The 25,999-nt window shown below is 36.3% G+C and overlaps 1 protein-coding gene across 7 annotated transcripts in view; it reads left to right on the plus strand.

Moving 5' to 3' along the window:
* RSRC1 (arginine and serine rich coiled-coil 1) overlaps positions 1-25,729 on the plus strand; it is a 425,567-nt gene extending 399,838 nt beyond the window's left edge. For 3 of the 7 annotated variants that reach the window (XM_068546163.1, XM_068546161.1, XM_068546162.1), the window contains exons 9-11: positions 12,721-12,827; positions 19,776-19,928; positions 20,871-22,255. In XM_068546163.1, the coding sequence (XP_068402264.1) occupies positions 12,721-12,827; positions 19,776-19,928; positions 20,871-20,963 (353 nt within the window). In that variant the 3' untranslated portion in view covers positions 20,964-22,255. Of the gene's footprint in view, positions 1-12,720; positions 12,828-19,775; positions 19,929-20,870 lie in introns of all 7 variants that reach the window. The other 4 variants (XM_068546166.1, XM_068546167.1, XM_068546165.1 and 1 more) reach the window with 3 other exon arrangements.
* The last annotated feature ends 270 nt before the right edge of the window (positions 25,730-25,999 follow it).

Here is a 25,999-nt window from a genome sequence, read left to right on the forward strand (position 1 = left end):
TTTACAAGGGACCTTCTGTCAGTCATCACTTCTGAACAAAGACTTTTTGCAGTGAGTAATTATCATTTAAGGTAGTAACTGGCTTTACGAATGTGTTTACTAAACAAGATTTTTAGAAAGACAGCAGGGAGAAATTGAAATTTATCTTTTAAATCCATTTTCTGCCTATTTTGGTAAAATGGCTTTCTGACGTGTTGGACAGTAATTGCTTCCGGGTACTTGTTTTACTGTCTGGCTAATCACTGTCTCATTGCTTCTGGATTATTGACCTCCTATATCCATCTGGCTGCCAGGATCAAGCCCTGAGTCAGCCTGTAAAAACTCTTCTTGAAATGTTTTAAATTAATTGTGGATTTGCAGTGGTTTCATTTTCAAAGGTTTATTTTTAGTGCTAATACTATGATATCCATTTTGTGATTATTAAGTGAATTCAGGTAGGCCTGGAAGTGTTTATGTGTATGTGTATTTGTGTGTATATATAAAATTTATATTTATATTTTTATTTATTTATTTTTAACATCTTTGTTGGAGTATAATTGCTTTATAATGGTGTGTTAGTTTCTGCTTTGTAACAAAGTGAATCAGCTATACATATACATATATCCCCATATCTCCTCCCTCTTGCATCTCCCTCCCACCCTCCCTACCCTACCCGCTAGGTGGTCACAAAGCACCGAGCTGATCTCCCTGTGCTATGTGGCTGCTTCCCACTAGCTATCTGTTTTACATTTAGTAGTGTATATATGTCCATGCCACTCTTTCACTTCGTCCCAGCTTACCCTTCCCCCTCCCCGTGTCCTCAAGTCCATTCTGTACGTCTGCATCTTTATTCCTGTCCTGCCCCTAGGTTCTTCAGAACAATTTTTTCTTTTTTTTTTTAGATGCTATATATATGTGTTAGCATAGGTATTTGTTTTTCTCTTTCTGACTTAACTTCATTCTGTATGACAGACTCTAGGTCCATCCACCTCACTACAAATAACTCAATTTCGTTTCTTTTTATGGCTGAGTAATATTCCATTGTATATATGTGCTACATCTTCTTTATCCATTCATCTGTCGACGGACACTTAGATTGCTTCCATGTCCTGGCTATTGTAAATAGAGCTTCAGTGAACATTGTGGTACATGACTCTTTTTGAATTATGGTTTTCTCAGGATACATGACTCTTTTTGAATTATGCCCAATAGTGGGATTGCTGGGTCGTATGGTAGTTCTATTTTTAGTTTTTTAAGGAACCTCCATACTGTTCTCCACAGTGGCTGTATCAATTTACATTCCCACCAACAGTGCAAGAGGGTTCCCTTTTTTCCACACCTTCTCCAGCATTTATTGTTTGTAGATTTTTTGATGATGACCATTCTGACCGGTGTGAGGTGGTACCTCATTGTAGTTTTGATTTGCATTTCTCTAATGATTAGTGATGTTGAGCATCCTTTCATGTGTTTGTTGGCAATCTGTATATCTTCTTCAGATAAATGTCTATTTAGGTCTTCTGCGCATTTTTGGATTGGGTTATTTGTCTTTTTGATATTGAGCTGTATGTGCTGCTTGTATATTTTGGAGATTAATCCTTTGTCAGTTGCTTTGTTTGCAAATATTTTCTCCCATTCCTCCCAGTAAGTTTTATTTCATTAATCTTTATGCACACATATGCACCCTTTCTCTAGCTAGTGGGTGACCAGAACGTAACAACTTGCAAACAAAGGCAAAAGCATTACTGGGGTTACACAAAGAAGAGAGTTGCAGATTTTTTTTTTTAATCGCCTCAGCACCTAGGAGTGAGCATAACCAATGCTTTTGGGGGACTATAAGGAGGGTACATCTTTCCACTTTCTCTCCGATGGAGGACTGAGTGGATACGCTCTCTGGCTTCAGTATTCATTTATGGAAAATTTGTCTTATTTTACTGTCATCCTCTAATAAACTGATGCATTCACTTTGCAAAATATAAGACTATGGAGTTATTATATGCACTTATAAACACACTTTTGGGTAAATGGTTCTTCTGATCTTCCATTACTCTTCATTTTCGTCTCATTAATTTTCAGGTTTCAACACAAGTTTTTTAAAATAAGGATTTAAACATAAAACAATAACCCTAGATAAAGAACTAAGGGATTTTGATATTTCATAGTTATTCTTTCTGTTTTTAGTAGTTTTTTGACCCTTACAAGTGTGTATAATAGTCACTATTAATATTCTTATTTTCTCTAATTTGTTATAAAAATGTAACTTTACTACAATGATGCAGTACTTTTTAATCATGAGAAACTGTAAGAATATCTTTATATTAAACCCAAAATACAGTATGAATATGAGATCTTATTTTTATATTAACATCTATATTTTGTATGTGGTATGTGTGTGTATTTATTTACTTTAGGTACATTTTGCTACATTTATATGTTCACACAGATTTTATATAGAGACACTAAAAAAACCAACAGGCATACCGTTTGGGTGTTCATGGATGTTCGTTACATACATATATATATACACACACACACACACACACATATATATATGTTATTGGGGATGCAAAGATACAAAAGATAGAAGAACCTAGTAATTGCCTTTAAGATCAGAGTACAAAGCATTAGTTTGGATTTTACAAGGCCAGCTAGCAACAAAAGAGCAGTAATTTATGAGCTCAGCGTAAAAGAATAGCATAATTGCATTAAAAATTAATGCTAATGAACACTAAAATGGGGAAGGTGGTTATGATGAAAGTTTGTATTCATCTTCTCTGGTTTGAATGATGGCTAGTGGCTTGATTAATGGCTTAATTTCTATCAATTAGCGGGGAAAAATCTCCTGTGAGACAAGGGTAAATTGAGCATTGAATTACATATCTTGCTTTTGTGTGCTAAGAAAAAAGAACTGCGTGTCTCTGATATTAGCCACAGTGACAAATGTGGTGTGCCCTGCGATGTCTGCATTAGCTCTCCTGACAGGCGAGTTGTGTGTGGTTATGGGGTGTTTGGAGATGGCTGGCAGACAGCATTCACTTCAAGTTCCTTAGAAACATACAACTCTTCCATCTACAGAATTTTAATTAAAGAGTCAATAAGAATTCTGGAATTAAAATGGATAACAAGTAGCAACTTCAGAGTCTGTATTCTCTGTTAATCCGGTATACTTCAAATTATATTCCTATCTTCTATCCTATTAAAATAAGAAAACTTCCAGTATCTTTGGCTTTGTTGGAATTATTACTTACCACTATTGAAAGTGGATTTGACTACCCATGTTTATTACATTTGAGAGAAGCATAAGGCAATAGTCTGTGTAGTTCGTCTGCATAGTGGTTGTTTGTTTAGCCAAATTCTCAGAAACCATTCTAGTTTTTTGTAGCAACAATTGATGCACAATAAATAAAGAACAGCCCTAAAGTAGTAATTTACCATTCAGGTTGTCTTCAGGCTTAAATGAAAGAATGATAGGTTTTCTAAAAACTTTATTTCTTTTATTCATGAGTAAAGGTTTTCAGAATGTAACATATATAATTCTTTAAAAATTTATTCGAGTATGAAAGATTCCAAAAATATACATCTGTAATCTAGTTCAAGATAACGCCAGAAAACCAAGACAATATATATGGCATCTCCTCCACAAATAAAGCTACATTGTATTTTACCGAATGTATAAGCATTAAAATGCAGAATAAGAACAATACCAAGAACATTTATTATTCTAGTAAATGGGTAAGAAGGAAGAAAAAAATATGTTTCTTGGCAGGAGTGGGTAAAGAATTTACTTGACTAGGAAATAATGACTGGATCACAATTCAGAGATTGGATCCCACTTCTACCACCAGCTAGCCCAGTGACCTTGGCCAAGTTACTTAGCCTCAGTTTCTCACGTGTACAATGAAAATAATAATAGTACTATCTCTTATGGTTATGATAGTTAAAAGAAGTAATCCATGTGACGTGCTTAGCACTCAGTGCCATAAATGTAAGATTATTTTTAACTGCCGTGATTACTGCTTCTGCTTCCATGACAGCTCATCTGGCCTTTTTAACAACCATTTAAAAGAAAAATTAGCCGCCATGACCTTCCTCACTAGAAAGGCATCCCAGATATTGATGATCAAATATACGTTTGTTTTGAAACATGATTTCTACCACATGCCTGCCATTTTAGGGAGTGTGTGGTAGTAGACATCCATTAGGATTCTATATGGCCAGAAATTGAGGTTTATATACCAACTTTTTAGCCAACTTCCGTGTCTTAGTACAATTACTAAATCAGCCCTCTAGTCCTGTTACTAGTAATAGCTCTCAGTTACTAAGTGTTTTTCATGCTTCCTCAGCCCTGTGCTGAGCACCGGTGTCATCTCCCAGATTTTCATGACTTGTTCCTTCACATGATTCTTCTTTCTGCTGAAATCACCATGTCAGGGAGTTCTTTCTTTCCTGGTTACCCCATCTGAGATAGCCCCCCTTTCTCCTTTGTAGCCCTCTACCCTGCTCTGTTTTCCTTGATATTATATTGTTTATTTACATGTTTATTATTTGCTTCTTCCATTGAAACATAAGCTCCGTGAGAGAAGAAGGAAACTCTTGTCTCTAAACCCTGGTATGCAGAACAATGCCTGAGTGTGCTCAAATATTTGGAAGTAGGAAAGGAGAGAGAAAGGGAAGGAAGAAAGGAGGGAGGCAACCTCTCAACCATCCTACGATGTTTCACCTATTATCCCCATGCCACAGAGGAGAAAACTGAGACCACCACCACGCACTTGCCCAATGTCACAAAGCTAGTAAGTAGAAGAGACGGTGTTCAATCCAGATAGTCTGAACCCAGAGCTGTTAAAACTAACCACTTAGAGACATTTAATTTCTTAAAGTTACAAAACCTTTTATAATTTGACATTTCTCCCCCATGATGTTTTTTTTTTAATGCCCCTTAATTTTTAAGTTTTCAACAAATGTTTATTGACTGCTTACTAAATAATAGAGCACAGTATACTAACTCCTGGAGTTGACACAGAAAGGTATGTCCCCTCTAGCTGGGGAAATGAAGCTTTTGCTCAGGAAGAGATTAATATCAGTGGGAGGTAACGTATGCGGAGAGCCTCATTTGGGAAGAGGCCCCTCATTATAGAAGAGGTCCCTTTTCTCAGAGGTGGCAAGGGAAGTGACAGGGAGGATTCAGAAAAGGTAAGAGCATTCTAGGTGAGAGGAACTAAATGAGGTGGAATTTGTGTGGATTTTCAGTATGGATTTTGTTTTTCATAAAACCTAGTCTGATGCTCAATTCACTTGCACTTATTAAAATGTTTATCAGAAATTCTTCACTGGTTCAGTCACATTAAATTTATTCTTATTACTTAATTTGACATGGAAAGCAGTTTGTCATGAGTCTGTCTTGGACCCCATCCGGGGGGGGGGTTGTTATTAGAGACACTCCAGGAGCCTCACTGACATAAATAACTTGGTACTGTATCATACGCTTCCAGAAGGCTGATAGACAAGCCACATTCTACTTAAGAACTTTTCTCATCTTTCACGTTATTTGTGGATATCGGTTCTGGAAATTGGTACCCAGGGATATGAGATTTATGAACAACCTTAAAATGTTATGGTTGGATGGATTTCTAATATATGTTTTAATGAAAGAAACTTATTTGAAATACACTGTTTTGAACTGTTTTGAAGGGAAAGCAGTGGCTATGTTTCATTAAAATTTGTGTTCATGAGGAGTTGCTTTAACTTTAGAATTCCAAGTGAGCTTTATGGTATGTTTTATTTGTCTACAGATTTTATTGAACAGCCATCTCCATTTACTTATTTATTGAATAGCCAGTTTGTTATTGTTTGCTTTTTTTCTTTCGTTCTTGCAAAGCACTTGAAAATGCTTTATATTTCAAAGACTTTGTTTTCAGTGTCTATATTGTACCATAAAAGGGAATTTTGCAGATATTTCCATTCTTGACTAAAATTTGAATCCATTTAAACTGAAAATAAGATCTTCTCTTATATTATTCATGTATTTGTAGCAGTAGTATTAGTATATAAATTTTTTTTCCCCTTGGGAGAGAAAAGTAGCATAAGTAACTCAATAACTATGAAGACAACCAACCCAAACTCTTTGTAATATAAAATGCATTTTAACTTTGGGGAAATTCATAAATTATTAATATTCAAAAGTAGTCATTTGGAGATGAGATTTTAATGTGTAAGGTACCTTTCATGAAACTCATGTTGTCACTTAGCCCATTACATTTTGGGTAATAGTGCCATCTGCTGTTCTCTGCCTAGCATTGCTGCCAGTTTAGAGAGGTTGGCTTGTTTGTAATCTGCAAATGGTGTACATATTTAAATTTTGCCTTTTCAAATAAAAGGTTCATATTGGACCTTGTCATCTTTATCTACTAATCTTAAATTTGTGTACCTTTTGATAACACAGAAAATTCTGTAAATGTGTCATGTGAAATTGTCAAATATAACTCAAAGTAACAGGTGAACCTAATTTTTATAATATAACATCAACAGTAACTAATAAAATATTTGATTTTAATTTTTCATCACAAAAAGAACAAAATAATTGTCCATGCAGTGAGTTATTGACTTTTTTAGTCTGTAGTGACTTAGCTTTCTGACTCCATTATTTTCTCTTTTATTATGAAATATGAAATGTTCTGCGGACATCTTGCACGCAACCTATGGAAGTCATTTTGTGTACCAATAATGTGTTTATCAAAAAGCATCAAGTGCAAGTAGATATGTTTACTTCATGGTTACCATGTTAATGTTTAGAAACATCCTGTAGTTTATTTATTTATTTATTTATTTATTTACTTTTGGCTGTGCGTGGGCTTTCCCTAGTTGCGGTGAGCGGGGGCCACTCTTCGTTGCGGTGCATGGGCTTCTCATCGTGGTGCATGGGCTTCTCATTGTGGTGGCTTCCCCTGTTGCGGAGCATGGGCTCCAGGTGTGCGGGCTTCAGTAGTTATGGCTCTCGGGCTCTAGAGCACAGGCTCAGTAGTTGTGGTGCACGGGCTTAGTTGCTCCACGGCACGTGGGATCCTCCTGGACCAGGTCTCGAACCCGTATCCCCTGCACTAGCAGGCGGATTCCTAACCACTGCACCACCAGGGAAGCCTTAGAAACATCCTGTAATTTTTATTCTCCGTAACTTTGTCACTTGTTTTCATTTTTACCTCATGGCTGGTGAATACAGGATACTTTGTATGTTAGGCATTCATGCCAAGCATATAGACAATAACTAGGGGACTTCCCTGTTGGCGCAGTGGTTAAGACTCTGCGCTCCCAATGCAGGGGGCCTGGTTCGATCCCTGGTCAGGGAACTAGATCCCACATGCATGCCGCAACTGAGAGTTCGCATACCACAACTGAGGAGCCCACATGCCGCAACTAAGGAGCCAGCAAGCCCCAACTAAGAAGCCCGCCTGCCACAACTAAGACTGGACTCAACCCAATAAATAAATAAATGTTTTTTAAAAATAAAAAAATAAACAATAACTAGTTTTAATTCACATTCTTCCCAGTCTTAAAATTGGTACAGAATTTTTAAATGACAAATTGGCATGTTAAACTTAAGAGCCTGAATGTAAAACAGTTTACTATAGGGACTTCCCTGGTGGTCCAGTGGTGGTTAAGACTCTGCGCTCCCAGTGCAGAGGGCCTGAGTTCGATCCCTGGTCAGGGAACTAGATCCCGCATGCCGCAACTAAGAGCCTGCGTGCCACAGCTAAAAGATCCCTCATGCCACAATGAAGATCCTGTATGCGGCAATGAAGATCCTGCGTGCCACAACAAAGACCGGGCGCAGCCAAACAAACAAACCAACAAATAAATAAATAAGTATTGTAAAAAATAAAACAATTTACTATATATTATTGATGTGTTTTATTCTGCTTCCCAAAATGACAGGGTTATACTTAAGACATACATTTGTGGACATTGATCTTAGAATTTTGAGTATGAAGCAGTTTAAAACATTTTTTATGCCTGTTTTCAGACAGCATGGAGCTGACCTATTTATAAGGCTAAAAATGAAATGTCCCATGCATCTTTCAAATTTTAATTTATAATCTACAAACAATAAATGCTGGAGAGGGTGTGGAGAAAAGGGAACCCTCTTGCACTGTTGGTGGGAATGTAAATTGATACAGCCACTATGGAGAACAGTATGGAGGTTCCTTAAAAAACTAAAAATAGAACTACTATATGACCCAGCAATCCCACTACTGGGCATATACCCTGAGAAAACCATAATTCAAAAAGAGACATGTACCACAGTGTTCATTGCAGCACTATTTACAGTAGCCAGGACATGGAAGCAACCTAAGTGTCCACTGACAAATGAATGGATAAAGATGTGGCACATATATTCAATGGAATATTACTCAGCCATGAAAAGAAATGAAATTGAGTTATTTGTAGTGAGGTGGATGGACCTAGAGTCTGTCATACAGAGTGAAGTTAAGTCAGAAAGAGAAAAATACCATATGCTAACATATATATATGGAATCTCAAAAATTAATGGTTCTCATGAACCTAGGGGCAGGACAGGAATAAAGACACAGACATAGAGAATGGACTTGAGGACACGGGGAGGGGGAAGGGTAAGCTGGGATGAACTGAAAGAGTAGCATTGACATATATACACTACCAAATGTAAAATAGATAGCTAGTGGGAAGCAGCCGCATAGCACAGGGAGATCAGCTCGGTGCTTTGTGATGACCTAGAGGGGTGGGATAGGGAGGGTGGGAGGGAGACGCAAGAGGGAGGGGATGTGGTGATATATGTATACATATAGCTGATTCGCTTTGTTATACAGCAGAAACTAACACAGCATGTAAAGCAATTATACTCCAATAAAGATGTTAAAGAAATTTAATTTATATATCACTCTCTTACTCTTTAATTTAAATATCACATTCTTTAATTTAAATATCACCAGCAAAATGGTTCCCACATTGAAAGGTAAAAGCTATGTTGGTTTATTTTCATATTGTAAGTCAAGCAGACAGGCTTTCCCCTATCTACCCTGTCACTTTGTTAATCCTGAAGTGATCTTTAAAGAAACACAAAGATAATGTTCTGTTTTTCCTCTAATCTTTCTCCTTCCTTCCTTTACAGTTTCTCCAGTGCTATTTTGTTAAATATACTGGCCCTTTGGCCAGCTTCTATGATAACACTTTTATTTGTATTAGGAGCTGGTTGTATGCCCATATTTAAAGCTACAAACACTGCAAGCTTTAGACATCAAGTACTGTTTGTGAGCTCACCTCTGACATTTAATACTAATGATGTGCTTTGTAAATCCACATGAGGGAATATGTTAGAGAAAAAATCCGAGGGGTCAAACAGTTGATACATATGAGACATCATCCTGAAGTCAGAAATATTGTTTTTGGTTGGGAACTAATGATTGTGAAATAATTGTGAAACTAACACCTACACAAACAAATGTGTTTTCCTGTTGACCAATTAAAGTTGAACCACTTGGAATGGTATCCATTATAATTTTTCTCTGCTATATTAATGCCATTATATATGTAACTAATGAAAATATTATCCTCTGGTACGGGATGTGTTAATAAGTTAGATGGGCAAAGAGTCTTCTTTCATTTCACATGCTCAGTTAGTACATTGCATAATTAAAAGGAGCTTTTATTCTAAAGCATGTGGAACTATTTGCTCTTCCATGACATTCTGACAGTGTTTGCTTTTTATATAGGAAAATATATTCTTCCAAAGATGGGAGTGTTGGCTGTGACGGCTGTTACTTCCAAACATTCCATGCAGGATTTCTCACCTGAGAAAAGACTGGTTACAGCTGTCAGGAACACATCTCAGAAGCACTGTCTTTCTCTTAAGTAAACTGGAACTTGCATAAGACTATATGCTTATAATTTGTGATTGGCCAAAAATTGAAACAGAGATTTTTCATAAAATGTTAATTTTTATTGAATGTGTTAGACCAGGTTTCATACTCTCTATATCATTTAACCTTTTCAACTTAGTATGTAAAAATTACTTTGATGCAAATAACTCTACCTTGTTAAACCAGTTATTACAGTTTTTTAAAAAATAAATTCAGTTATTATTCATACAGGCTAAAACCCCGGCATTTTTAGATGCCTTAGCTGAGTATTCAGTGGCCCCTAATTCAGGTGTGTATTCGTTTCAGCGTAGACCAAGAGTTTAAACAGTAAGGTTGTGAACCATAATGTTGTGTTTTTCCTGCCCAGCTAGCATGTGAAAAAATAATACAAAAGTATGAAATGACACATGCCTGTGGCTATTTATTAAAGCACTAATTGTAAAAAAACAAAGGACTGGAAACAACTCAAATGACCATCAGCAGGGCATTGATAGGAAAAAACTATCATAAAACCATAAAATAGGTTACTGTATATCTGTAACATAGAATGAGGAAGTCTCTATACTGGAAAACATAGTGTTAAAAGTGAGAGAAGTAATATACATAGGAATGTATAGTATGCTTATTTTGTGTAAGAAAGAAGAGAATATGTATACTTATATTTTCAGAAATAAGCAATGGAAGGATAAAAATCAAAACCTAATAAAAAATGGTTACCTATGGATTGGGGGAAAGGGATAGGAAAGGAAACATAGACTTCTCTGAATGACGTTGTTTTAATTTTGACTTTGAAAGCATGTAAGTGTTTTATGCAATTAAAAAACAAATATTAATTATGAAAACAATAGAGCAAAACAAGATTTAAAAAAAAAAAAACTGAAACAAATGAACCTAACTGTATATCAAATTGGTAGCATAATCACATGGAGAATTATTTCAAGTGACTTTAGAGTATAGTGTTTTGACAATTCATCAGTGGAATAAATCCTAAGATCAAAAAGAACCATAAAGAAATCTTAAACTTTATTAATTCATCTTGTTAATAGTAATATTTGTCTCATTATTTTGAAACTAATATATATTCAACTCATATATTAGGAAAAACAACTAAGTACTTTTGATCATATCATTAAGGCCTAATATTCTTAGAATAAGAGAAACGATATACAAATATAACTCACATTCGATTTTCTTTTCTAAAAGTATGTATTTCCTACCCCACCCACTGAAAAAGCTGAGAAGTGGTGACAATCCAGTAACAACAAACACCCCTACTGCTCAGGTTACTGTCTTTAAGTATCATTCCCCACTAAAAGGAATCCAAGCCCTTTGGAGAAATGGCTGATTTCAAGTCTGAGACAGGAACTGTACAGGATGAACCTGGGACATCTTATCACACTTTAACAAAAGAGATCATATCAAAAGAATGCAGGGACCAACATGAAGAGGCTCCCACTACCCAAAGGTAGAATCAAAATATGAAAATGACTACGACGGACTGAAGTACATTACATATATAAATATTCATGAGCTCATAATGGTCATCTTTGGACCAAAATTGATAAAATAAGGGAAAGAATTAAATATTTATTCTGCCTTTTCCTGTACAGACTATATTTCACAGTTACAAAGTAGTCAATGAAGGAAGTTCTTCAAATCACAGCTAATAAATGCAGGACAAATAATAGAATTAGAAAAAAAAATGACCATTTTGCAATGTCTAATAAAATAATGGAGCTAAGCAACAAACATTGTCTGCTAAAACCATTAAATGAAAGGTTGGTGGAGAGCTAGGGTCAGGCTGACATCACCTTGGACACACTGATCAATCTTAACATCATTAGAAGTGGGAGAAGCACATCCTGATATGATGTAATAGGCATTACACAGCACCACCTGTGATGTATTCTTTACCAAAAGAAATTGAACCTGAATCTTATCCCTGTCTAGATCTAACTGCTGGTTTACACAAAATATGAAGGATAGAAGAACATGTTAAATGACACCATGAGAATAAAATCAGCAAAATCCAGAATGTAGAAAATTGTAAAGGCTAAATGATCCATTTTCTTCAATAAATAAATGACAATGAAAGGAAGGGATGGTGGACTGTAAGTGATTAAAAGGAATTTAAGATACTTGTTGACTAAGTGTAATGTGTGGACCTTGTTTGGATCCTGTTTCAGACAAACCAACTGTTAAAAAAAAAAACACTTGGACAATCAGTGAAAATTAAACATGGATTATATAAGATGATACTAAGGAATTATTACTGATAATGTTGGGTTTAAAGATGGTATTGTAGTTATGTTGCTAGTTTGTTTTGTTTTTTTAAGCCCTTATCTGAGATGCCTAAAAAAATATTTAGGGGTAACATGGCATTATGTCTGGGATTTACTTTTAAATACTCCAGGTCCATCCCCCAAAATTGAAGTGGGCATGGATAGATTAAATAAGAATAACAGAAAATTAATGATTATAGAAGCTGAGTGATGGGTGCAGATGGATTCATTGTGCTCTTATTCCTTTTTCCTTTTATGTATTTCCATAGTAAAATTGGGAAAAAAATGTAAAGTCCTCCTTCCAGATTAGCACAGATTAGCTTGGATCATTTTAGCAGTACCTTCTCCGCAATGTTTTAGGTTTTAGGTGAGAGTCTTAGTGGATAGGAATGTTATCTTTGTGGGTCTCCAGGGGGGGCAAAAAGTTTCTATTTTAACTTAACCATAGTGTCTTTTTTTTTCCATCCAGTTAAATTTCATAAGTCATAAAATTACTTCAAAAAACATTGCTTAGGTATAGTGTTGATAACAAGCTGACACACCAAAATACACTGACATAATACCCTCTTTTTTAGACCAAGCCACCCTGGTAGAACAAGTAAAAAGAGTCAAAGAAATTGAAGCCATTGAAAGTGATTCTTTTGTTCAGCAAACATTCAGATCAAGTAAAGAAGTCAGAAAGGTAAGTTTTCATCCAGGCATTATGAATAAGCCTTTAGATTCCAACTAAAGGGATGCTTTATTAATGGATTTTACTTAAATGTAAGTGCTTCTTCTTCTAATAGATGAAGTAGGGCGAGAGTGTATCAGCATGTTATTGAGAGAGAGAATGAATCAGTGAGAATCAGTTCAAGTTTAACTTGTTAAAAAAAACTGTGAAAATGTATCTGATGCCATTTTTATTTTAAAATTCACCAAGAAGGCAAAGTATAATATGTCAACATGATGGTTCTATAACAATAATACACATTTCATGAACATACACAGTTTTCTTTTCAAATGTATACATCTACTTTTTGAATTAACATTGCTAGAGAAAAGTTACAAAAGAACTTTAACAATAAAATTATTACCCAAATAGTAACATATATTTACACTCTTTGCCCATATGGGTATCACTTATTCAACTCTAATAAAAGGAGCTTTGATTGGCATTTTATTTCTGTTGAATATTTCATGTATTCTTTCAATCATTATCAGGGCTGCTTTTTGGAATTTGTGTTCCTTTAGTTGGAAAAAGCTATCTACTGTGAAATACATGTATTCTTCAATATCATACATATAATGAAGACATGGTATAGTTATCACTTATTCAAAAATACTCTATATCTGTAGATATATTAATGACTATATAGTATTCTACTGATGAATGTATCATAATTGATTTATTTTTTTTCTCTGATAGATATTTTAGTAGTTGTAAGTTTGGAGGTATTGCATACATGTTTGTGAATATCCATTATTATCACCTTAAGATAAGATTTTCAAAATGGAGTTGTTAAAGGTTAATATTGTTTATTTTCATACCTGTTCCCAAAGGCATTCTCCCAAAATATTGTATCAATTCAAATTCCGCCTCGAAATGCAGGGAGATGTCTGTGTCTCACACCCTGGTTAACACCAAGTCTTATCAGACTTTTCCATGTTTACTGACCTGATAGGTAAAAATTGACCTTTTGTTGTTCCATTAGCATTTCTTTTGTTATTAGTGAGATGGACATCTTTTTAATTACCATATGTATTTTAAAATAATTCATTATGGGGACATGAATTGAGCATGTGCAGGATGCCAGGATGCACTAGACAGCCTTGGTTAATCCATGGTCCTTGCCCTGTTATTTTGCTGATTTCATTTGAACATTTTGTAGTTTGCCACCACAACTCCTGAAAGAAAGGAGCTGTGAAATGGGCATTCACAAATATAGTTGCCCATTTTATTAAATATCTTACTCGTACGTATTAAGAAGTCCTAAAAGAATTGTAATTTGTTTTGAAGTTTACTTGTGTAGTATTTGTTTTCTGGAGTTCACCTTGACTTCCCAGTTCTCACTGCACACACTTCAGATAACCTAGCATTTTCTTTCTGTGGAAATATTTATTCCTCTATGTTAATACACTAGGTTTTCTTCTAAACAACTTTTTCCCGTTTGGTATTAATTATTAATATAGTAAATTTATTTTTAATTCCATTCCTCTCCTCCAAAATACTAGCAGTTCTTCCAGTAACTAGTAAAATTGGCAGTGAGCAAGGAAGTTGATCTAAAGCCTGCTTAATATAGTGGAAAGAGCATGGGCTTTGGACTCAAGGAGATCTGAGTTTGAATCTTAACTTCCACACTTCCTACCATGATTTATGATCTCGAGAAAACCTCTCAACCTCTTTCCAAGCCTCAGTTTCCAAATTCATAAAATAGAACTAATAATTCCTACTTTTTAGAGTAACCGAGGATTAAATATAATGATTATCAAATATCTAACATGGTTCTTGATCCATTAAATGTTTATTTTTGAATTATATACTCTAGCATCTAAATTATTTGATATCTAAGTACATTCTATAAACTAAGTATGGTGCTTGAAAACTTCTACTACTATAGGCATTCAGACTGTCTGAAGTGTAAACCTTACCCCATTTACATTTCTCTAATATGCCCCTTACTTTCCCTGAGTCTCCATGCTCACCAGTAAGACAGACCCCTTGCTGAGAAACACAGAAATTCTTTAGATATCTGGTTGCACTTTAAAAGATTTTTTAAATGTAATGATATCTATATATTTGAATTCCAAGATTAGTCATTTTTTTACCTTGTTTATATTCTCTAGAAAAGTTTTAAAATATTATTTCCTATAGTTATTAATCTTAAGATAACTGATTAAATCCAAGAGAAAAACTCCTCTTCCCATATCTATAACAAAACCCTATATATAGTTAAATGGGCTTCCCTTGGGAGCAGTTTAAAGGAATTTCACCTACATCTCTCATCAAAGGGACCACCATTATTAATTATTTTAATAATTAGTTTTTGTTTGCTTTAGTTTTTAGTGCTGAGTTGGAATTTACTCAGCTTCAATGTAGCTTTTCTTGTACTCCCAATTCAGATGCTACCATTAAGGATTGAGAGGTCTAGGATGGAACAAGAGGCTCTTCATTTTGTAAGCAACCTTCATAAATCTGTGTGAGGGAAACCCACCTTCTGTTTCAACTATCTTTCGAAAAGAGGTTCCCCTTAACAGTAATTCATAGAAAGAAATAAAATCAATCAAAATCAATCTGGAAAGCCTAGAACTGGCCAGTTCTTGGTTGGATAAGTATGACAGAGAAGCAGAAGCAGCCTAGAAATGTTAATCCAGCACTGTGAATTGAGCCCCTCAGAAATATATTTAGTTAAAATATTTTACCAACATTTTTGTTTCTTTCCTCTAAAATTCAAGCCAAATTGCAATAAATCTTGCATTTAGCAATTAGGAAGCAGTGGTCAAAAGCATGAGATGTAGACTCAGATCTGGAACCACATTTTGATTCTGCCGTTTACTGGTTATATGTCCTTAAACTACGTAATAATCTTATTAAACCTTGGCTCTCCTCCCTTAAAATGGGGATAATACCCGTAGTAGAGGTTTTTATAAGGATGAGCAAGATACTTTACATAAAACCGTTAACCAAGTGCCTGGCATATAGTAAGTACTCAAGAAATGAAAGCTGTCACTACTCCTCCTCTTCCTGCTGCTGCTACTGAGGGCTGTATTTGTCTGTGGCTTCCTTCAGAGGGATTGTAGATACAAGGATTCCTGTTTTGGTTGGGCCGGAGACTGTTTTATGTAATTTTTTATGGTCTATAGATCCTAAAATTCTCCTTATTTGAGGCTTGGTGACCAAGCAAATTAAAAATTACTTTACACAGTAACTTTCTGGTTTCATGTATAGACATAAGCTTTGGACCAATTTGTTTCAACACAGCCATTTGGAAATGTTAAAGCAGTAGGCAAATGATATAAAACCATGTTGTATCATAGCCCCACTTTTTTATATATTTAAATAATGTAAAATAACTAAAATAATGATGGCTACCATTAATACTAGACATTTAACATTTATAATTTAACTAATATCCTAATAACCCTTAATTATAGCTGAGGTTCAGCAAATTTCATAACCCATGGTCAAACTGCTAATAAATGATAGAAAGCAGCAGCCAAACCAAATTTGTCCAACTCCAGAACCCATGTTTTTCCTACTAATCAAATGTCTCTCATAATTGTGAACTCGATGCATATTCCCTGTTGAAATATAAAGAATATGCTAAAAAGCCACAGAAGATGGCATTTACCTTGGTGAATGTACAGTAGTAGTATAAAATATTAGCCATCCAACACTGGACTTATATTAGTCATCGCACTTCAAAACGATCAGAAGAGCAGTGATGGGCCAACAAAGAATAAGTTCACACTGGACTGTAATATAAAACAGAGAGCCAATTTATTAGTTTAGAAAGTGAAATCCCTTTCCAGTTTCTAAAATGTCTGTGTCTACAGTATAAGGTAAGGATTCAGGATGCCCAAGAAGATGAATTATTTATCAGGAGATGACTTAGCAAAGGAGGTAAATTATATAGAGGACCATTTCATCGAGGTCATGGGCAGATGTGATGGGCTATTCCTGATGCATAGCAAAGACTAACTCTCTTGAGGACTAAATTATGAACCAAGTTTCAACATCCTTCTCTCCTGGACAGTGCTACATGCATTGGTATAAATTTGTAATATCTCTGAAAAAGGCTTTTCTGTAACTAGTGACCCCTTCTGTTGGTAGAGTCTTTAGCTGTGCTAATTCCACTAATTTAGCTAGGGAGCTATTACCAGAAAAGTGGCTATTACCAATGACATGCTAGACAGTGTGTCTCCTGCAACACATATTGATGTAACTAGTTTAACTCTGTGCAATCATATTTTTCTGGTGTGAGTAGAAAGATGATCTGATAGTTCCTGCTGTATCATCAACTTAAGGAACCAAGATGCAGCTTGTTTTCAGACTGCTCTCCAAAATAAGCTTACTACCAATTATTCAATCCTAAAATTGTTGTATTTGGCAGATATCCGCCTATGTTCAAAAAGAGGGTAAATAAACTCTAAGCAGCATGGTCATTTGTTCTTTTATACTTTTAAGTACGTGTTAAAACAAGTTTTTCCAAACTGAACCACCAGGTGGCAGTGCTACTCAAAGCCAGATGTTTGATAGTGGCCATGCTGAGGGTTTTTTAATAGTCAAATTTTCTCTAACAGCTTTCCTCACTTAAAGAAGCAATTGATGGTTTTCCTCACACATTTTTAAAATTACCCATTATTCAATAATAACTTCTACACTCTGATCCTAACCCCTGAGAACTTTACCTCTTGTGCATATAAGCACTTTTCAAAGAAAACTTTAATGTACTGTGTAGGTAAAAACAAAATGAGATTACTTGATTTCTGTAATAGAATGTTATCTCTGCCACCTGCACATGTGCAATCCACATGTTTAGCAACTAGAATAACAGCACTTCACAATTTTTCGAGGTAGTTCAATATGGACAGCCAGTCTCCTAGCTGAACCCTATCAAAGCATGGCCTAGATATGCAGAACGGCATGCTCTTACATTCCCTGCATGGCAAGATAGAGTACCAAAAAATTATGTCCTGGACCTCACTGGACTAGCATACTTCCCACTTTCCCCTGTGCAGAATATTGGGCTTTACTGTTACATGTCTTCAGTTTTATAAAGGGTCAGTGTAATATCACTTAGGGCTATGAGTCTTCTATGACCACTATGTTGGAGACATAGAAATGTTTAGGATCTGAGGAAAGAAATATTGGCTCCAAAATGTAAGAAGAAAACTGCCAAATCAAATTTACCAAATATTTCTTTAAACAGCTCTATGTAACTTGTTACAATTTGTGATTATGTATATATTTTGGTATTTATTTGTTAGAGCTCTGTCATCCCATTAGCAAAATGTAATCTCCAATTTGGACAGGGAACATATCTTCTTTTTTTTTAAATTAATTAATTAATTAATTATTTTTATTTTTAGTTTCATTGGGTCTTCATTGCACGCGGGCTTTCTCTAGTTGAGGCAAGCAAGGGCTACTCTTCGTTGCGGTGCGCAGGCTTCTCACTGTGGTGGCTTCTCTTGTTGCAGAGCACGGGCTCTAGGTGCGCGGGCTTCAGTAGTTGTGGCACGCAGGCTCAGTAGTTGTGGCACGCAGGCTCAGTAGTTGTGGCTTGCGGGCTCCAGAGCGCAGGCTCAGTAGTTGTGGCGCACAGGCTTAGTTGCTCCGTGGCATGTGGGATCTTCCCCAACCAGGGCTCGAACCCGTGTCCTGGACAAGGAACATATCTTCTTATTCTCCCTCGTGTACCCAGTGCTTAGCAATTAGTAGTGCTTAGTAAATACTGGTTAAATAGATGGATCTCCAACTCTGAGATAAATTACTCTAATAAAGGATTAACTAATTCATGCATATTTCATTTTCTAGGTGTTTTCCCCAGTGACCTCTGTTTTGCACTTCATTCAGAGAAGTGGATGTTCAGAAGTAAAAAAGTCAAAAGAGAATGGAAATTGAAAAACTATATGTGTAGAACCAATAGGGGTAGAAAAAAAGGCTAAGTAGTGGAATTAATCTCCCAATCATCTAGGGTTTTTTAAATTTAACCTTTAATGTCAACTTCTCATCTAATCCATTTCATGTTATCCCTGCAGCCTTTCCCTTATTCAGCCACTTCCCTGGCCTTCTCCTCTCTCAGGGAAGGAGATATTGGAACTAACCTGAGTTAGCACTACACTCCTGGTTCCTTCCAGGCAGGAACAGTGATTTATCAGTGTTTCTGTCCCCAGCACTTTGCACAGTACCTGGCATATAATATTCTATACAATGGAATATGATTCAGCAACAAAAAGGAATGAAATACTGATACATGCTAAATGAAAGAAGCCAGTCAGAAGAAAACCACATATTGTATGATTCCTTTTATATGAAATATCCAGAATAGGCAAATCCATAAAGGCAGAAAATAAACTAGTGGTTGCCTAGGGATGGGAGGGTTGGGGAGATATGGGGAGTAGTGACTGCTAATGGGTATAGGGTTTTTTTAGGAGGATGACGAAAATGTTCTAAAGCTGCTTGTGGTGTTAGTTGCAAAACTCTGTTGATGTGATAAAAGCTTTATGAATTGTGATATGGAATTGTATCTCAGTAAGGCTATTATTTAAAAAATAGCAGTAATAACCTTTGAATTTGCTTTTTATATCTAAAGAGACCAACTAAATGGAGATTTGTTGCAAGCTTATTTTCATTAATAGAATTTAGGTATGTGAAATGTATATACTTTTTCAATAGTATAGACTCGTAAGTACCAACTTCTTAAGAAAAATATGCTGATTGTAAGACATAACATTTTCACAGTGTTTTTGTATTTGTTTGCTTACTTTAGGAATAGTTGTTTCTTATTCAATAACCTAGGGCCATTTTGTAATTAGTATCATCTCAAAGGAGGCCAACTGAGCAGTTATTATTCAAAATCAGAAATATTATTAAAGCAACATTTTAATTGTATATTGTTATCCAATTAATAACATGTGTTTTATGTTTCAGTCAGTGGAACCTAGTGAAGTGAAGCATGCAGCTGCAACATCAGGACCAGCATCAGTAGTGGCTGACCCACCGAGTAATGAAAAAGAAATAGACCCTAGCAGCATCCCTACTGCTATCAAGTACCAAGATGACAATTCTCTGGCCCATCCAAATGTAAGATCCTTAAACCTTAAGAATGTCAGTTTAAGTCTAGTTGACTGAAGTTAATTCAAACTGTTGTCCTTTTGGGCTGGCGACAAGAAGACCATTGGAGGAAATGGATTCATTTGTTCCTATTTGCTAAAAATAGGCAGCTCACCCCCAGCCTTTAGAGCTGTTACATGTATTTGAAGCTGGTTTGGACCAACTCATGTTACCTGACTTCTAGGAGATTCTTTCTATGGGAAAGAAAAATGGGCAAAAAGAAGTTTTGTTTTATTTTTATTCTGACACTAAAAGATCTAATTCTTGGGGCTTCCCTGGTGGCGCAGTGGTTGAGAATCTGCCTGCCAATGCAGGGGACTCGGGTTCGAGCCCTGGTCTGGGAGGATCCCACATGCCGCGGAGCGGCTGGGCCCGTGAGCCACAATTACTGAGCCTGCGCGTCTGGAGCCTGTGCTCCGCGGCAAGAGAGGCCGCGATAGTGAGTGGCCCGCGCACCGCAATGAAGAGGGGCCCCCGCTTGCCACAACTAGAGAAAGCCCTCGCACAGAAACGAAGACCCAACACAGCCATAAATAAATAAATAAATAAAAGATCTAATTCTGGCTCTGCTCCCGTTGGCTCACGGACTGTGAGCGTGTCATTAACATCATATCGTGCTATCTTCTGTGAAGTAGTGTCATGCCACTGTGTCTTCAGGAAGATTGTAGGAAATAAACTTTACAAAATGAGATGTAAAATTGCTAACCAATGATTTTGATGTTCGTCCTTTTACTCTAAAACTTTCTGAGCATTATTCCAAATAGATGATCTTCAGTTAAGAGGTCATCAAGAGTTAAATAGTATCCAAATCTTGTGCTGAAGGATGTATTCTATAAAAGTGATTTATAAGGTCAAATCCAAGTTATTGGCAGACAATAACATTTTTTCTTCTTTTTTCTTTTTTTATTTCAGTTATTTATTGAGAAAGCTGATGCTGAAGAAAAGTGGTTCAAGAGATTAATTGCTCTCCGACAGGAAAGGCTAATGGGCAGTCCTGTGGCCTAAAGTTATGTTCATGTGGTTGAATTAACAGTAACATTGGAAATTTAGGTTTTTAAATCCCAGTATTAACTCTTAAAAATAATTTAGCTGATTATATAAAAAGGTAACCTCATTTCATTCTTTTCTCATGTAGGCTTGAATATTTGTTGATTTGAACTTAATCAAACATTGTGAATATTAAAACTAGTGTAAAGTTTAAGAAAGCATGAAAATGTCATACTGTTAATAAAGCTAATCCTGATAATATTGGTATTAAGGCAAATGGTACACAGTAGTGTTTCTGAGTACAATTTGAAAAATATCAAGTTGCCATTTAAGGACACAATTTTGATTAGTCATGCATATAAAAGAGTCGAACTATGTGCTATAAATATGAGATTTTATCTTCCATGCATTATAAAACCATATTTGAATCTTTTATTTCGCCTTATTGAAAAATTTTAGGCACAACAAAAAGCACTGTAAACAATCTAAGCAGCATGAACCATGTTACTCTTAGAGGAATAATACATTTCGTAAAAAAAAAGACTTGAAAATTAAATAAACTGATGGTTTATTTGCTTAGAGATCAGCTTTTACTAGGTGCTCCTTTGAAACATGTTAGCAGGTCCCAGCTCATTCTTTTAAAAATTACATGTTCACGCTAGACCTAAGCAGTTGGCCAAATACTCATGATGGGGAATTGTTTCTGAGAAAACTGGTAAGAGCTCTCACTTCAGTGTTACTTAACCAACTGCTATACCCTGCAGAGGAAGCCAGCTAATTGTAATTTTGATAAGGCTATCTGTCATTGTAGAATACCTTTCTCTGGTAGCTGAATGAAAATCAACTATGCATTCCATACTGAACACGCCATATCTCTGGACTTATAGGCCTGCCTTACAAACTGCCTTCAACAGCTGACATGAATTATTTCCCTTTCTATTTGTTCTGCTCAAATTTGTATCTATGAAGACTGTAGCCCAGAACACAAGATAAGCGTGAAAAGTTCTTGGGCTAAGATTACCAATATATAGGACATTTTGATGCCATCTTTTTATATTTCTGGAACTACTAAAGTTGTAATCCCTGTTAAAAACGAAAACTATAAAGAACTTAAAATCAGTTGCAAAAGGGATGGAAAATAGACTGATGACCAAATACTTGTTTTTATACAAACATGTTTTCATATTCTAAATATATGCTAGTGGGGTTTTTTTCCTTAGCTATAAGTAGAAGTACCCAGTATGAACTCAGGTGTGTGTGGTTTTTAACATATACAAATTTTTAGTGATTTTTAAAAGGGATTACTGGTACTGAATAATTTTATATTTCATTTATTACATAACTTATAAATAGTAAAAGGACTATCCTCCTTTGGGGAATTATATTTTAGTATATGGGTTGTCATTTGGGCCACTAGTGATTCTCCAGAGAAGCTGGACTAGGCATTTTTTCTCAGTATGCTTGAGGTTCCTCATTTATAACATAGTGAAAATATTATGATCCACTTTAATTACATTTCACACCAGAGTTCCTCTTTGGCAAGTAGCCCAAATACAGATGCTTGAACTGCAGTAGATTTATATTTTAAAGCTAAATTTTTCATAGAGATAGAGAATCAAGTTATTTTGTTAATTAACTAAACTCTAGTCCCTACTAAGCTCAATGACTATTCCCCTTCTTCCTGATTTCCAGTGTGATTCATTTTAATATATTATTAACTTTGTTTACCTGCATCCTGTTGAATACTACAATATTACCGCATAAGCCAAATCAAATTTAATGAGAAAGACTTCATAGACCACTATCAAACATATCACCAAACTCAAGGTAGGTGATACATGCGGGCCTTCTTTAACATCCTAATATAATGACTCTATAAAACAGAACAGTCCCTTTCATGTCAGTTGATTAGTGGCAACAGTTTGGACTTACATGAGACCTCGGAGTGTTTTCCGAAACATTGACTTCACACAAAATGATGAGTACTAATAATACAAGTTTTCATTTCTGAACAAGTGCATTCTCAGGGAAAATGGAATAAGAACTTTTTTTTTTTCTGGCACTCCCTAATTACGAGGAGGCAGATACCTAAGAATATGAGAACAGAACACTCTTGAGTCTTTCACCTACTTCACTTCAGCATCCCAGCAGGTGAAATGAGGATACTAATAGCCTACCTACCTACTTTGATTCTTCAGTAAAATAACACAAAAGAAAGCCCGTGGTAGAAAAAGTGTACTATTTATGCCAAGGGAACATTTTGGCATGGTAGCCCATCTTAACGGAAATATGGAACAAATAGTTGCATGGGTAATTATTTGAAAAGCTACACTCCAACTTCAGTGTACTCCTTATGTATGTGCTTGAACTGCCATGGCCAATAGACCCCAGCTTTGTCCCCAGATTTCTCTGATGTCCCTCCCTGCCAAGACCACAAGAAACCCTGACTGCTCTGCAGTTAGTGACCTACTATCTGCTTACTGGAGGTATCTCAGGTCTTCTTCCGTCAGATTTACCCACTTACTCATTAACGTTTTTTTGACTACCTAGTTTGTGCTGGGCAGAGTAAGGGCAGTTGGGTATACATGGGTGAATCCAATGGGGATTCTGCCCTCAAGAGGCTTAGTTATGAAGCCCAGACATGTATATGACATAAAAGATATAATGCTTAGTGGCAGAGGAGAGGACATGGTTGCAAAAAAGAGAGAGATTACTGCAAGTTAGAAAATTAAGGAAGCCTTCATGGATGAGATCACAACTGAATGAAGACCTGAAGGATGAGAAAGCCCCTGGAGCCACAGGAACTCACAGCTATCCACTTCCGCCTTCCTGGTAGCTGCTGTAGGGGGCTGGGAACTGTTGCACTTCCAACCCAAGGAAGAGTCCCTCTTGTGAAAGACCCAAGTGGCCCTGCCCTCTCGATCCTATTAAAATCCAAGCAAAATTTTAGGTTCCTGGTCGCCCTCTGGCTTTCTCTGATCATTTCTTCCTTTTGGTGGAGAATCAGCTGAATAAGCCGATTTGGCCACTATCATCCAGTCTTGTATCACCACCACTTGTCAGTCAAGATGACTTGAGTGAGACGTGTAATGGTAGCTGAAGGAGGCTTTCAGTACTTCTAAGAAAGAATTGCATCTGCCAGTAAGACCTTGCACAGCAGTGGGGACAACTGTGTGTTCCCTAATCCTCTTTGTTTTTCCCTTGTGTGCTATTACAGAAAGCATTGTTTTGGAATGAAAAGATACAGTTCATTTGCCTGTGGTTAGGTCTGTTTCCAGATTTTCCTTTGATTTGGGTATCAAGTGAAAATCTTGGTATCAAGTGAGTAACTAAGATAGTAACAGAAGCTAGAAATAAAACAAGACACGGGATATTTTTGGTCACTAAACTATGGATGAATTGATCTGGAATTCTTACACCCATGTTACTTCTTCCTTCCCCCCTTTCCCTACCCCAAAATTCCTCATGAGTATGACGGAAGAGGTCTTGAACCAGCTCCTGGCCATTACTCAATGGATACAGTGTTTGAATTATTCAGAAAATGTTTAAATGCCATCCTTTAAATGTAAGCCCTACTTATTAACCTTTGGAACTCCTTTATGGAATAATGGAAAAGTGAGTCATCTTGATAAGAAAATATCTGAGTCTTTACGGAAGAACAAGGATAAAAATGGAGGTAAGAAAGAACTCTTTGTGAATTCTCTATTCATCTTCACCTTTTTTCATAGAGATGGATGTTGATCAGTATATTCCATTTGGTGGGATTTTTCCCAGATCAAAGAAAATGCTCTGTCATCATGTATTTCCAAGTTATTTTTGCTATTATTGTATCCCCAGAATCTAGCCCATGCCTGACGCAAGAAGTCTCTCAATAAGTATTTGACAATGAAGGAAAAACTGAATTTGCCCGTCTTAAATGGGCAGTCTGTTTAGCAGTATGGCTATTTAAAATACTCAAGCTATTTGGAGCCAGTACAAAAACAAATAGGTGTCTAGGCATATACCCAAAAGAATTGAAAGCATGGTCTTAAAGAGGTATTTGGGGCTTCCCTGGTGGCGCAGTGGTTGAGAGTCTGCCAATGCAGGGGACGCGGGTTCGAGCCCTGGTCTGGGAAGATCCCACATGCCGCGGAGCAACTGGGCCTGTGAGCCACAACTACTGAGCCTGCGCGTCTGGAGCCTGTGCTCCGCAACAAGAGAGGCCGCGATAGTGAGAGGCCCACGCACCGCGATGAAGAGTGGCCCCCGCTCGCCGCAACTGGAGAAAGCTCTCGCACAGAAACGAAGACCCAACACAGCCAAAAATAAATAAATAAATGGATCATCACATTAAAAAAAAAAAAAAAAATTTGAAAAAAGAGGTATTTGTACACCCATGTTCATAGCAGCATTATTCATAATAGCCAAAACAGGGAAGCAACTCAAGTGTCTGTGGATGGATGAAGTAAAATGTAGTATATATATATACAATGGAATATTCCTCCACCTTAAAGAGGAAGGAACATGGATGAACCTTGAGGACATTATGCAAAGTGAAATAATCCAGTCACAAAAAGACAAACGCTATATGATTTACGTAGAAAAGGTACTTAGAGTAATTAAAATCATAAAGGCGGAAAGTATAAAGGTGGTTGCCAGGGCCTGGGGTGAGGGGAAATGGGTTTATTGTTTAATGGGAATAGCGTTTCAGTTTTATAAGATGAAAAGAGTTATGGGGATGGATGGTGGTGATGGTTGCACAACGGCATGACTGTGTTTAATACCACTGAACTGTACACCTAAAAATGGTTAAGGTGGTAATTGTGTATATTTTACCACAATTTAAAAATCTATTTAAAAATACTAAATAAAAAAATAGATGAGTTTTGTGACCAGATTAGTTTGGTTTCTGTGATTTGTATCTCTACACGTCTCTGAGCTGACAAAGGCCTTTGGAATTCCTGGGGAATACAGACTACACCCGGCCTTCTCTATTACATTAGCAACTAACAACAGTGGGGCTAGAGTTTAAGCAAGGATCTTACTAGTCTTCACTTGCCCAGACTTTCTTTCTG

The sequence above is a fragment of the Eschrichtius robustus genome, chromosome 6 (genome assembly GCF_028021215.1).
Source record: "Eschrichtius robustus isolate mEscRob2 chromosome 6, mEscRob2.pri, whole genome shotgun sequence".
In the NCBI taxonomy this organism is placed as follows: domain Eukaryota; kingdom Metazoa; phylum Chordata; class Mammalia; order Artiodactyla; family Eschrichtiidae; genus Eschrichtius; species Eschrichtius robustus.